General features: G+C 58.4%; 2 protein-coding genes across 3 annotated transcripts; both read left to right on the top strand.

Annotated features, from left to right (window-relative positions):
* Positions 1 to 1091: 1091 nt before the first annotated feature.
* Positions 1092 to 11226, top strand: LOC129129829 (E3 ubiquitin-protein ligase TRIM62). Its single transcript, XM_054647904.2, has 6 exons — positions 1092 to 1273; positions 3162 to 3577; positions 5251 to 5346; positions 7022 to 7278; positions 9233 to 9348; positions 10510 to 11226. The coding sequence occupies exons 2-6, from the start codon at positions 3170 to 3172 to the stop codon at positions 11058 to 11060; spliced, it is 1428 nt and encodes a 475-aa protein (XP_054503879.1). The 5' UTR covers positions 1092 to 1273; positions 3162 to 3169; the 3' UTR covers positions 11061 to 11226.
* Positions 11227 to 12626: 1400 nt separating this feature from the next.
* Positions 12627 to 14017, top strand: SVBP (small vasohibin binding protein). 2 transcript variants are annotated; one of them, XM_077190331.1, is made up of 3 exons: positions 12627 to 12779; positions 13627 to 13748; positions 13829 to 14017. In XM_077190331.1, the coding sequence occupies exons 2-3, from the start codon at positions 13629 to 13631 to the stop codon at positions 13913 to 13915; spliced, it is 207 nt and encodes a 68-aa protein (XP_077046446.1). In that variant the 5' UTR covers positions 12627 to 12779; positions 13627 to 13628; the 3' UTR covers positions 13916 to 14017. The 2 variants fall into 2 exon arrangements, with proteins under 2 accessions (XP_077046446.1, XP_054503795.1); XM_054647820.2 differs by having other exon boundaries at positions 12639 to 12815.
* Positions 14018 to 15035: the final 1018 nt, after the last annotated feature.

The raw sequence follows: 15035 nt of genomic DNA, 5'->3' as shown, positions 1-15035 counted from the left end.
GTCCCTCAAGGGGGGAGTGAAGGATCCCTGGGGATCCCAGGGGGTAGAAACCTTGTTATGGGGCAGGCAGTGCTGCCACTGGTCCCAACTGGTCCCACCATGGCCAAGCATGGCGATAACACAGTAGATGTCTGCCACCCAAAACTCCTCTCTGTGATTTTTGGCTAAATTGGTACATTTGGGGTGAAAGCAGTGTTCTCTCAGCAATAGGTTTGGGGAGAAAGCAGTGTTCTCTCAGCAATAGGTTTGGGGGGAAAGCGGTGTTCTCTCAGCAATAGGTTTGTCAGTGTCAGCTGTGGGGTCACCTGGCTCTGGTCACTGGTGGGTGCAGGAAACTGGGAGGAAGAGAGGGATAGAGGGGTGGGAGTACAGGGGCACAAAATGATAAACAGGATGGATAAACAAATGGAGAGACAGAGGGATTAAGGGCTGGACAAGAGAAACGGGTGGATGGGAGAGCAAGGGATGGATGGATGGATGGATGGATGGATGGATGGATGGATGGATGGATGGATGGATGGATGGATGGATGGATGGATGGAGGTTTTAAGGACTGCATGGGGAGATGGGTGGACAGGGTAACAAGGAGATCTGGAGGGATTGATGGAGGGCCAGAGGGAGGGAGGAGTGGATAAAGGGAGACACAATGGGAGGCATGGATGATTGGACAGAGGGATGGACAGAGAGATGGGTGCATGGACAGATGGGTGAAGAGAGAGACAGGACAGACGAATGGATGGACAGAGAGATTAAGGTCTGGAAGGGAAGAAGGTTGGATAGGGGACCAAGAGGTAGGTGGAAGGATGGATGGAAAGATCAGAGGACAGAGGGACAGAACGACAGATGGACAAATGGATGGATAAAGGGCTGGACAGGGAGATAGCTGGGTGGAGGAGAACGGGATGGACGGAAGGACAGACAGGGATAGAAAAAGGGTCAGGGTGGGGAAGGGTCAGTGCCCGGCTGTCCGGACAGACGGACAGCACACGGCTGCCGAGGCCGTGGCCCCTTTAAGCGCCCCCCCGCGGGCGGCAATGGTACGCGCCGGCGAGGCCGCGCCGCGCGGGGGACAATGGGGTGGGGGCGGGCCCACTGTGGGCGCGGGGGGGGGCGGGCAGGAAGTGCCGCGCGGCCGCGCCCCCTCTTGCTCGCCCACCCCCGGCCCGTCGCGGCGGGGCCGCTCTTGAGGCGGCGGCGGGACAGCGATCCCAGCGGCACCGCGATCCCAGCGGCACCGGGGCACGGCACCAGAACAGCACCGGGCACCGGCTGGGTGAGGGCACCAGCGCCGGCGGCTGAAGGAGGCGCGGGGTGGCATCGGACGGGGTTGGCGGGGACCGGTCTCGAACCCGGGCTCGGCCGCGAGCGGGGGGCGGCTCGAACGCGGGGCTCCGGTGCAGCCCCAGCCCCGAGCCCCCCAAATCCACCCTCAGCCCCGAGCCCGCCACGGCCAGCTCCGCCACGGCCCCCAAATCCGGCCTGAACCCGAGCAACTCCAATCCAGCCTCAATCCTGACTGCCCAGAGGCAGCCTCAGCCCCGGACCCCAGAGGCAGCCTCAGCCCCGGACCCCAGAGGCAGCCTCAGCCCCACCCGCCCCTGTGCCCCTCATTCAGCCCCATCCCTGCTCCCCACCACTCTGCAGGCTCAGCCCCACCCCCCAATATCCCCGGTACCCCCGGTGCCCCTGTCAGACCGGCCGGCGTGCTCTGTATCTCATTCACCCCCAGCCTCACTCCTATTGCAACCTTATTGTGTCCCCTCCCAGCGTTGCTCTGATCACCTCTATCCCAAATCCACCCCACTACATCCTGATGCTCCCATTATCCCCATTGCATCCTGATCCTCCTAATGCAACTCCTCCAGCCCCCTTCCCGTTGTATCCTGACCCCCAGTTCCCCCTCCCTGCACTGCAACCCTATTGCAGCTTGGTCCCCCACTGTAACCCCCTCATCCCCCTGTTGTGGCTTGATTCTCCCATTCCCTGCAGTGCAACCCTCCAAGCACCCCCATTTGCATCCTGACCCCCTCTGTTCCCCCTCTTTGTAAATCCTTCAGCCCCTTATTGCCTTCTGGCACTCCCATTTCCCTCACTGCAGCCCCTCCAGCCCCCATTGCATCCCAAACCCCACCTTGCTCCCTAATGGGGGGGTGCAAACCCTGCACCCCCCCATTCCCACCTGACCCCCATCCCCCTTATTGTCATCCTCACCCCTACTCCCCCATTCCTCCCCACCCCAAGTTCCCCCACTCACCCTCTCACCTTTAACTTCCCCCCATCCCAAACCCTCATTCAGCCTCTCCCCCTACAGCTTTCCCCTGAGCCCTCTGCTCACCCTCCCAACCTTCCCTCTCAAGCTCCCATTCACCCTCTCACCTTCATCCCAAGGCCTCCACTCACCCTCTCCACCTTCGACCTCCCCCCATCCCTTTTACCTTCCCACCTCAAACCCTCTCATTCACCCGCTCCCCATCAATCCAAGGCCTTCACTCACCCTCTCCCCCACAACTGGTTCTACCCCAAGTCCCCCTTTTACCTTCTCCCCTCTGAGGCTCCCTCATTCATCCTGTCTCCTCCACCCAAAGCCCCCCATTCATCTTGTCTCCCCATGGTCCCCCTCCCCACAATCCCCCATTCACCCTCTCCCAGCCCCCCCAGCCCTGTGCCAGTCTCCCCAGGCCCCCTGACCCCGTGCCCCTCTCCCCTGACTCCCTGTGCCCCTCTCCCAGCCCCACTAACCCCATACCCCTCTCCCCAGCCCCCCTGACCTCGTGCTCCTCTCCCCAGCCCCCCTGACCCCATGCCCTTCTCCCGCCCCCCCCCCCAACCCCATGCCCCTCTCCCCTGACTCCATGTGCCCCTCTCCCAGCCCCACTAACCCCATACCCCTCTCCCCAGCCCCCCTGATCCTGTGCCCCTCTCCCCTGACCCCGTGTGCCCCTCTCCCAATGCCCCCTGACCCAGTGTTCCCCTCTCCCCAGCCTCCTTGGCCCCCCCTGACCCCATGCCCCTCTCCCAGCCCGTCTGACCCCGTTCCCCTCTCCCCAGCTCCCCCTAACCCCGTGCCCCTCTCCCCTGAGCCCATTCCCCTCTCCCCAACACCCCCTGACTCTGTGTGCCCCTCTCCCCAGCGCCCCCTGACCCCGTGCTGCTCTCCCCAGCCCCAGCCATGGCCTGCAGCCTCAAGGACGAGCTGCTGTGCTCCATCTGCCTGAGCATCTACCAGGACCCGGTGGGGCTGGGCTGCGAGCACTACTTCTGCCGCCGCTGCATCACGGAGCACTGGGTGCGCCAGGAGCCGCAGGGCACCCGCGACTGCCCCGAGTGCCGCCGCACCTTCCCCGAGCCCACGCTGGCCCCCAGCCTCAAGCTGGCCAACATCGTGGAGCGCTACAGCGCCTTCCCCCTGGACGCCATCCTGGGCGCCCAGCGCAGCCCCTTCCCCTGCAAGGACCACGAGAAGGTGAAGCTCTTCTGCCTCACCGACCGGGCCGTGGTTTGCTTCTTCTGCGATGAGCCGGCCGTGCACGAGCAGCACCAGGTCACCAACGTGGATGATGCCTTCGAGGAGCTGCAGGTGGGTCCCGGTCGCAGACATCTTCTATGAAAAATCCTTTCCTTAGGATTTGTCCTCCTGAGAAGCTGAGAGGCCTCAGGGACAAAATGTAACCAATGGTTATCTGCTGCTGTGGAATGCAACAGGTGGGTCTGTGCTTGGCCCATGTTGGTTGTTTCTAATTAATGGCCAATCACAGTCAGCTGGCTCAGACTCTCTGTCCGAGCCACAAGCCTTTGTTATCATTCCTTTTTCTATCCTTAGCCAGCCTTCTGATGAAATCCTTTCTTCTATTCTTTTAGCATAGTTTTAATATAATATATATCATAAAATAATAAATCAAGCCTTCTGAAACATGGAGTCAGATCCTCGTCTCTTCCCTCATCCTCAGACCCCTGTGACCACGGTCACAGGTCCCTGTGGGGTTCCCTGCCCCAGGTGGCTCCTCAGGGCTGCTGTGTCTGGCTGGTCCCTCTCACTTCCATGGTAGTGCCCTTCCCTTTTGTCCCTGTGCCCATCTTGAGCCCATGGGCATCAGTCTTGTGGCTTCCTCCCATGTGTCTGTCCCTGCACCCCTTTCCCTGCACCCCTTCTTCTGTCCCTGCACCCCTTATTTTCCCTCTCAGGGTCAGCCCCGTGCCTTCCCTCTGTATGTCTGTCTGTCCCTGCACCCCATCTCTCACCTTTAGGGTCAGAGCACTGTGAGTGCTCTGAGGGTGACAGGGACAGCCCCAGCACCAGGACTGCTGCTCCCACTGCCTGCCTGGAGACCCCAGATGGTCCCTGGGGTCCCCTCCAGGCTGGTGTCACTCTGTGAGGCCACTGCAGCTGTCCCTGCTCCTGTCCCTGCTCCTGCCAGACACTCATTATGGAAGCAGAGGCTTCTTCCTGTGGCTTCTTCCAGTCCATCTGTCCCTGTACTGCTTTTCCTTCTCAGGTCAGCACCGTGCCTGCGTCCTGTCATTCTGTCTGTCCCTGCACCCCTCCTGTCCCTGTGGGGTCATCCCTGTGCTGTTTTCCTGTCTGTCCCCGTGTCCCTGCACCTCTTCTTTTCTTGTCAGGGTCAGTCCTGTGCCTTTCCCCATCAGTCTGTCTGTCTGTGCACCCCTCCTGTCTCCATGGGAGTCATTCCTGTGACTTCCTCCTGCCCACGTGTCCCTGACCCCTATATTTCCCTGTATTCCTTCTTTTCCCCACTGGAGTCAGCGCCATGCCTCCCTTCTGTCTGTCTGTCACTCACCCCTCCTATCCCCACTGGGGTCAGCTCCATGCCTTCCTCCAATTTGTTCCCACACCTCTTTTGTCTGTGTTGGGGCCAGCTCCATCCATCCCTCCCTCCATCCATCCATCCCTCATCCATCCATCCATCCCTCATCCCTCCCTCCATCCTTCCCTCCATCCATCCATCCATCATCCACACTTCTGCCGTTGTTCCCCTGGGATCCCCCTTCTCCATCACCACTGGGAGTCCTTGGGAACCCTCAAGTCACCCCATGGCTGAGCTGTCCCCCAGGTAGGACCTTCCAATCCAGGACTTGTTACCCCCACCCCAGGCAGGACCCTCATTCCACATGTGCCACCCATGGCCTGCCCATCCCACAGCCCCATGGTTGCTTTGGGTGGTAAAGCTCCCTGTGGGATCCCTTTTTTTCCCCCAAATCACCAATTTATGGGTTTTCCCTCCCTGTCCCCAGCGGGAGCTGAAGGAGCAGCTCCAGGGGCTGCAGGAGAGCGAGCGTGGCCACACGGAAGCCCTGCAGCTCCTCAAGAAGCAGCTGGCTGAGACCAAGGTACGTGTGAGGACACCACTGTCACCCCTGGGGACCCCCCCTTTTCCCCAGCCCTTCACAGCCCCCCCAAAGCAGAATTGGGGTCAACCCCATTGCCACCCAAATGACACCCCAACCCTGACCCTCACCAGCCTGCTTTTGGAACTTCCAAACACTCCAAACTGGACAATTTCATGGATTTGCCCCATTTTTTTCTTCTGTGGTACCCCAATGGGGCTGCTCATCCCTCTGTCATTTCCTGCAGGGCTGCTTTGATTTATCTTTTTAATTAATTTAATTCATTTTCTCTTCACTCAGGGGTTCAATGTCCAGTGGAGTTCAATTTTCTCCCCATCCCCACCAGCAAATGATGTGGGGTTTTTTAGGTTTTAGGGTGTTTTTTTTTTTAGTTTTGGTTTCTTGGAGGTTTTTTAGGGGGTTTTAAAGTGTAATTTGAGGGATTTTAGAGGGTTTTAGGGTTTTTTTTAGGGTTCTTAAAAGATCTCTTTTAAGATTCTTTAAGAATTCTTTAAGAGCTCTATAAAGTTTTTTGTGAGTTTTTTTCAGGGTTCTTTTGGAGATTGTTTTAAGGTTTTTGGAAGGTTCTTGTAGGGTTCTTTTGGTTTCTTGGGGAGATTCCTTAAGGTGCTTTTTTTAGGATCTTTGGGAGGTTCTTTTAGGTTCTTGAGAAGGTTCTTTTAGGGTTACTTTAGGGTTCTTGGGGGGTTCTTTTAGGGTTCTTTGGGAGGTTCTTGTAGGGTTCTTTTAGGTTTCTTGGGAAGATTCCTTACGGTGCTTTTTTTAGGATCTTTGGGAGGTTCTTTTAGGGTTACTTTAGGGTTCTTGGGGGTTCTTTGTAAGGTTCTTTGGGTGGTATTTTTAGGGTTCTTTTATGGTTTTTTTGGGGAGGTTCTCCTAGGCTTCTTTAGGTTTCTTGGGGAGATTCCTTAAGGTGTCTTTTAGGATCTTTGGGAGGTTCTTTTAGGTTCTTCAGAAGGTTCTTTGAGGGTTATTTTAGGGTTCTTAGGGGGTTCTTTTAGGGTCCTTTGTAAGGTTTTTTTTGTGGAGGTTCTCCTAGGCTTCTTTTAGGTTTTTATGAGGAGGTTCTCCTAAGGTTCTTTTAGGGTTTTTTGAAGAGCTTCTCCTAGGCTTCTTTTAGGTTTTTATGAGGAGGTTCTCCTAGGGTTCTTTTAGGTTTTTTGGGGAAGTTCTCCTAGGGTTCTTTTATGGGTTTTTTTGGGAAATTCTCCTAGGCTTCTTTTATGGGTTTTTGGGGAGGTTCTCCTAGGGTTCTTTTAGGGTTTTTTGAGGAGCTTCTCCTAGGCTTCTTGTAGTTTTTTTTTGTGGAGGTTCTCCTAGGCTTCTTGTAGGTTTTTTTGTGGAGGTTCTCCTAGGCTTCTTTTAGGTTTTTTGGGGAGATTCTCCTAGGCTTCTTTTAGGTTTTAATGAGGAGGTTCTCCTAAGGTTCTTTTAGGTTTTTTTGAGGAGCTTCTCCTAGGCTTCTTTGGAAAGCTTTTTGGGTAGTTCTTCTAGCATCCTTTCAGTCCACTTTTTAAGAGCACACTACCAAACCCACCCTTGCAGCCCCCGCAACTCCCCGCTCCGATACCCTTGTAGACATTTCTTTGGGGATTAAGGAACCCCTGCATTGACCAGCTGAGCTTTGGGCACCCCTAACCCCACCTTGCACCCCAAGTCCTCAGCCAAGAGCCTGCGGGGGACCATCGGGGAGGCGTTTGAGCGGCTGCACCGGCTGCTGCGGGAGCGGCAGAAGGCCATGCTGGAGGAGCTGGAGGCCGACACGGCGCGCACGCTCAGCGACATCGAGCACAAGATCCAGCGCTACAGCCAGCAGCTGCGCAAGGTCCAGGAGGGCACCCAGATCCTGCAGGAGCGCCTGGCCGAGGCCGATAAACACGTCTTCCTGGCTGGTGTGGCGTCCCTCTCAGAGAGGTGAGTGGTGGTGAGAGGATGGCGGGGTCCCCGCTGTCACCCCCGCCTTGGCACCGCGTGTTCTGATTGGAATTATTACCAATATAACCAGGTGGAACCTGCCTGGGCTCATCTGGCCCTTGCTGCTTGACCAAAGGTGGCAGCTGTGGTGGTTTCACCTCAGGGACACCTTTGGCTAAGCTGGGTGTGTGGTGTTTCACCCCAGAGACACCTTTGGCTAAGCTGGATATGTGGTGTTTCACCCCAGAGACACCTTTGGCTAAGCTGGATGTGTGCTGGTTTCACCTCAGAGACACCTTTGGCTGGCTGGGTGTGTGGTGTTTCACCCCAGAGACACCTTTGGCTAAGCTGGATGTGTGGTGTTTCACCCCAGAGACACCTTTGGCTAAGCTGGATGTGTGGTGGTTTCACCCCAGAGACACCTTTGGCTAAGCTGGATGTGTGGTGGTTTCACCCCAGAGACACCTTTGGCTAAGCTGGGTGTGTGGTGTTTCACCTCAGAGACACCTTGGGCTGGCTGGATGTGTGGTGTTTCACCCCACAGACACTTTTGGCTAAGCTGAATGTGTGGTGTTTCACCTCAGAGACACCTTGGGCTGGCTGGATGTGTGTGGTGTTTCACCCCAGAGACACCTTTGGCTGCCTGGATGTGTGGTGTTTTACCTCAGAGACACCTTTGGCTAAGCTGGGTGTGTGGTGTTTCACCCCAGAGACACCTTTGGCTAAGCTGGATATGTGGTGTTTCACCCCAGAGACACTTTTGGCTGGCTGGGTGTGTGGTGGTTTCACCTCAGAGGCACCTTGGGCTGGCTGGGTGTGTGGTGTTTCACCCCAGAGACACCTTGGGCTGGCTGGATGTGTGTGGTGTTTCACCCCACAGACACTTTTGGCTAAGCTGGATGTGTGGTGTTTCACCTCAGAGACACCTTTGGCTAAGCTGGGTGTGTGGTGTTTCACCCCAGAGACACTTTTGCCTGGCTGGGTGTGTGGTGTTTCACCCCACAGACACCTTTGGCTAAGCTGGATGCTGCAGCTGGGTGCTTGGGACAAGTCCAGGCATGCAGGAACTCAGGTTTACCTCTGGTGGAGAAGCATTAAGGAGGTGAAGGAAAATGAGTCAGGTTCTAAGCTTTATTCCTGGCCCACAGGCGTCTGAATCCAGCAACAGCTCCAACAGAACTCCCTGAGCCCGTGGTTGCTGTTCCTTTTAACCCCGGGGAGAGGGGCAGGGAAGGGGTAGGGATCCCACTAGCCAGGTAAGGGTGGGGGAGTCTCAGGGGACAAATGACACCTGGCTGGCCCAATGTCCCCCAGGGCTGAAGGGCATCTTTTGAACTCTGCCAATCACTCTGCCAGTATATTGGAATTAAATGCCAGTAGAGCCGGATGGAACGTGCCTGGGCTCGTCTGGCCCTTGCTGCTTGACCAAAGGCGGCAGCTGTGGTGGTTTCACCTCAGAGACACCTTTGGCTAAGCTGGATGCTGCAGCTGGGTGCTTGGGACAAGTCCAGGCATGCAGGAACTCAGGTTTACCTCTGGTGGAGAAGCATTAAGGCAATGGTGAAGGAAAGGAGTCGGTTCTGCTGGAGGGTTTAGATCCAGAGCTTTATTCTTGGCCCTCTGAATCCAGCAACAGCTCCAACAGAACCTCCCAAATTCAGTTGTTGCTGTTCCTTTTAACCCCAGGGAGAGGGGCAGGGAAGGGGTAGGGATCCCACCAACCAGGTAAGGAGAGGAGTCTCAGGGGACAAATGACACCTGGCTGGCCCAATGTCCCCAGGGCTGAAAGGCATCTTTTGAACTCTGCCAATCCCTTCTGGAATGCCAGGATTGACAGACAGCACTCAGCAGGGAGCAAGGGAGGGGGAAAGGAGAGGTGATTGGCACACCTAGGGAAGGACTGGGAAACTGAGGCAAGCTATGACATCACACCACACCATGTTCTTCTCCACAGGCTGAAGGGGAAGATCCACGAGACCAACCTGACCTATGAGGACTTTCCCACCTCCAAGTACATGGGCCCACTGCAGTACACCATCTGGAAATCCCTCTTCCAGGACATCCATCCTGGTGAGGGTGCAGGGATGGGGAGTAGCAAGGGATGGGGAAGGTCACTGGGGACAGGAACACGCCAGTGAGGGATGGAGAAGGGGACACATCACATGTCACTGACAAGGGATGGGGACATTGCTGCCAGGGGTCTGGGACATCACTGATGAGGAGCAGGGACACACCAGTGAGGGACAGGGAATTCCACTGTGGAGCTGGGGCTGTTTAGCCTGGAGAAGAGGAGGCTTAGAGGTGACCTTATTGCTCTCTACAACTTCTGAAGGGAGGTTTAGGTTTTTTTGGGGAGGTTCTTTTAGGGTTCTTTGGAAAGCTCTTTGGGTAGTTCATTTAGGATCCTTTCAGTCCATTCCTGAAGGGAGGCTGCAGACAGGTGGGGTTGGTCTCTTCCACCAGGCAGCACTGACAGAACCAGAGGACACAGACTCCAGCTACGTCAGGGAAGGTACAGGTTGGATATTAGGAAAAAATTTTTCACCAAAAGAATAATAAAGTACTGGAATGCTCTTCCCAGGGAGGTGGTAGAATCACCATCTCTGGATGGGTTTAAAAAAGCCTGGACATGGCACTTGGTGCTATGGTCTGGTTGAGGTGTTAGGGCATAGGTTGGACTCGATGGTCTTAGAGGTTTCTTCCAACCTCATCATTCTGGGATTCTGTGACAGGGGTTGAGCATGAGGACAGGACACCCCAGTGAAGGATGGGGAAGGGGACATCACCTGGGAGGAACGGGATGTCACTGACAGGGGCTGGGGATGAGGGTTAGTGCAGCCCTTGCATCATTGCTGCCAAGGGTCTGGGACATCAGTGATGAAGAACAGGGACACACCAGTGGGGGACAGGGGACATCACTGATAAGGGATGAGCATGAGGACAGAACACCCCAGTGAGAGATGGGGAAGAGGACATCACCTGGGAGGGAGTGGGATGTCACTGGCATGGGATGGGGACATTGCTCCAAAGGGTCTGGGACATCAGTGATGAGCAGGGACACACCAACGAGGGACAGGGATGAGCATGAGGCCAGGACACCCCAGTGAGGGATGGGGCCAAGGCCACCCTGGTGACCTCCCCATGCCGGTCGTCACCCCGGTGGCACAGAGCACCTGGGCTGGCTCCAGGGCTGCACTAACCCTCGTTCCCCCCCTGTCCCTGCTGTGGCAGTGCCAGCAGCGCTGACCCTGGACCCTGGCACTGCCCACCACCGCCTCATCCTGTCGGACGACTGCACCATCGTGGCCTACGGCAACCTGCACCCGCAGCCGCTGCAGGACTCGCCGCGCCGCTTCGACGTCGAGGTGTCGGTGCTGGGCGCCGAGGCCTTCGGGGCTGGCGTGCACTACTGGGAGGTGGTGGTGTCCGAAAAAACCCAGTGGATGATCGGCCTGGCCCACGAGGCCGTGACCCGCAAGGGCAGCATCCAGATCCAGCCGAGCCGTGGCTTCTACTGCATCGTGATGCACGACGGGAACCAGTACAGCGCCTGCACCGAGCCCTGGACGCGGCTCAACGTCAAGGGCAAGCTGGAGAAGGTGGGCGTCTTCCTGGACTACGACAAGGGGCTGCTCATCTTCTACAACGCCGATGACATGTCCTGGCTCTACACCTTCCGGGAGAGGTTTCCCGGGAAGCTCTGCTCCTATTTCAGTCCTGGCCAGAGCCACGCCAACGGGAAGAACGTGCAGCCGCTGCGGATCAACACCGTCCGTATCTAGGGGGGTTTTTGGGGTGTCCCCCGGCCCTGGCGGGTGTTTCCCCACCCCAGGAACTGGTCCCAGTGCTGGGCAGGATCTGGCATTGTGCCTGCTGCTCTCGGTCCTGTGCTTCCAGGGAATCCCAGTGCGGGGGGCTGGGATACGGCAATAAAGGATTTGGAGAGAAGGGGCTGGGTGGTGGAGAGCCCCAGGGTGGGGGGGCTGGGCTGGGGACACCGTAGGGTGACATGGCAGGGGTGTGTCACCGTGCCAGGGGTGCCACGCTGTGCTGGGGGCACTGTGGCACTGTGCCATGGTGGGCTGTGCCATGGCAGGGGTCTGTCACTGTGCTGGGGGTGCCACACTGCTGGGGACACCGTAGGGTGACATGGCAGGGGTGTGTCACTGTGCTGGGGGTGCCATGTTGCTGGGGCAGTGTGCCCTGCTCTATGGCACTGTGCCATGGTGGGCTGTGTCATGGCAGGGGTGTGTCACCATCATGGGGATGCCACACTGCTGGGGGCATTGTGCCCTGCTCTGTGGCACTGTGTTATGGCAGGGGTGTGTCACCATGCTGGGGGTGCCACACTGTGCTGGGGGCATTGTGGCACTGTGCTATGGCAGGGGTGTGTCACCGTGCTGGGGGTGCCATGCTGCTGGGGCACTGTGCCCTGCTCTATGGCACTGTGCCACGGTGGGCTGTGCCATAGCAGGGGTGCCACACTGTGCTGGGGGCACTGTGGCACTGTGCCATGGTGGGCTGTGCCATAGCAGGGGTCTGTCACCATCAGGGGTGTCATGCCCATGTGTCGGGGGTCACCATGCTGTGGGACATGTACTGTGACACATGTGCCACATGTACAGCCCCGTACCCTGCTGTGCCATGCTGTGCCATGCCATGCCATGCGTGCTGTGCTGGGCCAGGCTGTGCCAGCCCTGGCAGGGCTCTGTGTGTATGGGAATGTACAGGGGGTGTGTGAGAGCTGGGCTGTGTAGGGTGGGCTGTACAGAGGGGCTGATCTGTGGGGAGTGGGCTGCACAAAGGGGGTGCTGTGGTTGGGTGTGGTACAGAGGGGGTGCTCTGTGATGTGTGGGGTGGGCTCTATAGGGATATGGTCTATGGGGTTGTGTGTAGGGGCTGGGCTGTGTGGGGCTGGCGTATATGGAGGTGGCTCCATGGGGGTGTGGTATATGGAGGGAGCTGTGTGGGGCAGTGGTCAATCAGGGTGGGATGTACAGTAGGGTGACAGAAGGGGCTGATCTTTAGGGCCTGGGCTGTGCCAGGACTGTGGTGCAATAGGGGAGATGTATGGCTGTACAGGGGATGAGCTGTATATGGAGGTATGGTGATGGATAGGGCTGGGCTGTTAATAGGAACGCGGGGTAGGGGGTGATGTGTAAGGGTGGGAGGGATGTGTAGGGGGTGTCACACACCAGTAAAGGACAGTGGGGCCCTGGGGGGTGTGTCACACACCAGTAAAGGAGAACTGGGTGGGTGTTTAGGGGGTGTCACACACCAGTAAAGGAGCACTGGGGGGGTGTTTGGGGGGTGTCACACACCAGTAAAGGAGCACTGGGGGGGTGTTTAGGGGGTGTCACACACCAGTAAAGGACAGCGGGGCACTGGGGCACACTGGGAGCAGTCCCCTTCCCCGCCCGCCAGGCGGCGCTGTGGGACCCGGCCCGTGCGCTCCGCGCGTGCGCCCAGGGCGGACAATCGAGCGCCGAAAGGCGGAAGGGGTGCGCTGCCATCTTGCCCCGGGCACAGCCCCTCCGGTACCGGGGAACGCGGGGGGCACCGGGGGAGCGAGGGGCCTGAGGGGGCACCGGGGGGCTGGGGGAGCGAGGGGCCTGAGGGGCTCTGCTGCGGCAGCGAGGGGACACCGGGGCCTTGGAAAGGGCTGAGGGACTCAGGGGGCTGAGGCGTCCCGGTGGGCCTGGGAAGGAACTTGTTGGGCGCTGGGGGCTGTGGGACTGGGGTGTCTGTGGGTTTGGGGGAGCCTGTGGGGCACTGAGGGTGGGGGGCTTCGGGCGGGTTGTGATTTATGAGGGGCCGGGGAGATGGAGAGGGCTGGGAGGGGCCTGGGGGGCTCCAGTGCTCTCTGTGGGCGTTGAGGTGCAGGGGGCTGTGAGGGTGGAGAGGGGCTTGGGGTTTGGGATAGGGGTGTCTGTGAGCTTGGGGGTGCTCTGGGTGTTGGGGGGCGAAGTGTGAGGAGATGGGGCCGCTGAGGGGAATGGGGGGTGACGGGGAGAAGCCTTGGGGGGCCCCTGTGGGGCTCAGCCTAACTGTGGGGTGGGTGTGAGGCACCCGAGAGGCTCAGGATGGGGGGAGTGTCTCCTGTGAGGCTCCGGGTGGGCTTGAGGCTCTCCTGCGAGGCGTAGAATGCATTTGGGGATCAGAATGAGTTTAGGGGTCTCCTGTAAGGCTCAGAATGATTTGGGGATCACCCCGGGCCCCCAGGGTGGATGTGGGGCAGTGCCCTGTGAGGATGCCAGTGGGGCACCCCATGCTGTCTGGGCGTGTCGCGGGCACGGGGTTCCTGTGGGTGGCTCCGGGACCCCCGGCTGACCCCAGCCCGGGTCGCAGCCATGGATCCGGGCGCGGGGGCGCGGAAGGAGCGGCCGAAGCCGCGGGAGCCAGCGGCTCGCCTGGAGAAGGCCAAGCAGAGGTCGGCACAGCAGGAGCTGAAGCAGCGGCAGCGGGCGGAGGTGGGAGCGCGGGAATGGGGAGGGACCCGGCCCAACCCGCGGCCGAGCCCCCTTTGCCATCCGCCCTTTCCCAACCCCAGATCTACGCCCTGAACCGGGTGATGACGGAGCTGGAGCAGCAGCAGTTCGACTCCTTCTGCAAGCAGATGCAGGGATCCGGGGAATGACACACAGCCCGGCCTCTGCCCTACCCCTCCTTTTCTAATCCCCCGGTATTTATTATCAAATCGCCCTTTTTGTATCAATAAAATCTCTGCTGGTTCTCTGTCTCCCGGCTCCTGCTTGCTCCGCGTGCGAATGGCCTGAGGCCAGAGCAGCTGCAGCGCCGGTACCGGCTCTAGCCACAGCCCCACCCCTCCGTTCCCTGCTTCAGGGCAGGGTCCTGCCCTCCCGGAGCCCGGGTTTATCCCGGGGGGACGCAGCAGGAGCCGTTCCCTGCTTCAGGGAAGGGTCCTGCCCTCCCGGAGCCCGGGTTTATCCCGGGGGGACGCAGCAGGAGCCACATCCCGCAGCTGCTGCTGCCGGCAGAGCCTCCCCGGGGATCCCGAGCGTTTCTGCAGCACCAGGTTTGACCTTCGCTTCCTTCCTCCACCCACACCCTCTGCTCCAGCCGCTGCTGTCCGGCAGCCTCCGGCTCTCCAGAGACTTTGGATCAAGTCCTGCTTCCCCCCTTTCCCTGCCCCAGCGGTGTCACACTGTGGGGGTGAAAATAAACCACGTTTGGGATGGTGTTTCCCTGTGCAGGGTTAAGTGGTGAATTCCAAACTGCTCCCAGAGAATCCCGTGTTGGAAACCCTCTGGAAGTTTGATCAGCATCTTCCTCCTCCCAGCCAGGGAGGGCCCTCCTTATTTTTGGAGTGTGAACCTCCCTTTGTAATGAATTCCCACTGGGCAGTGTGAGAGATCCCTAAACTTCAGGTTCCTGTGCAGAGAAGGGCTTGGGGGTCTCTTGTCAGGGCAAGCTCTAAATTTCCTGTTTCCCAAGGAGTTGGAGGTTTCTGCTGTTGGGGGGATGGGGTTTCCCTCGATCCCCACAAAGGATTGGGATTTTGGGCCTTCCCTCAGTCCCACAAAGGATTGGGATTTTGGGGTTTCCCTCAATCCCCACAAAGAATTGGGACTTTGGGTTTCCCTCAATCCCCACAAAGGATTGGGATTTTGGGGCTTCCCTCTATCCCCACAAAGAATTGGGATTTTGGGCCTTCCCTCAGTCCCACAAAGGATTGGGATTTTGGGGTTTCCCTCGATCCCCACAAAGGTCAGGGATTTTGGGGTTTCCATCAATCC

This window comes from Agelaius phoeniceus, chromosome 24 (assembly GCF_051311805.1).
Source record: "Agelaius phoeniceus isolate bAgePho1 chromosome 24, bAgePho1.hap1, whole genome shotgun sequence".
NCBI classification, from domain to species: Eukaryota; Metazoa; Chordata; class Aves; order Passeriformes; family Icteridae; genus Agelaius; species Agelaius phoeniceus.
Note: the sequence above shows the minus strand (reverse complement) of the source record. Positions and strands in the feature narration are given on the sequence as shown.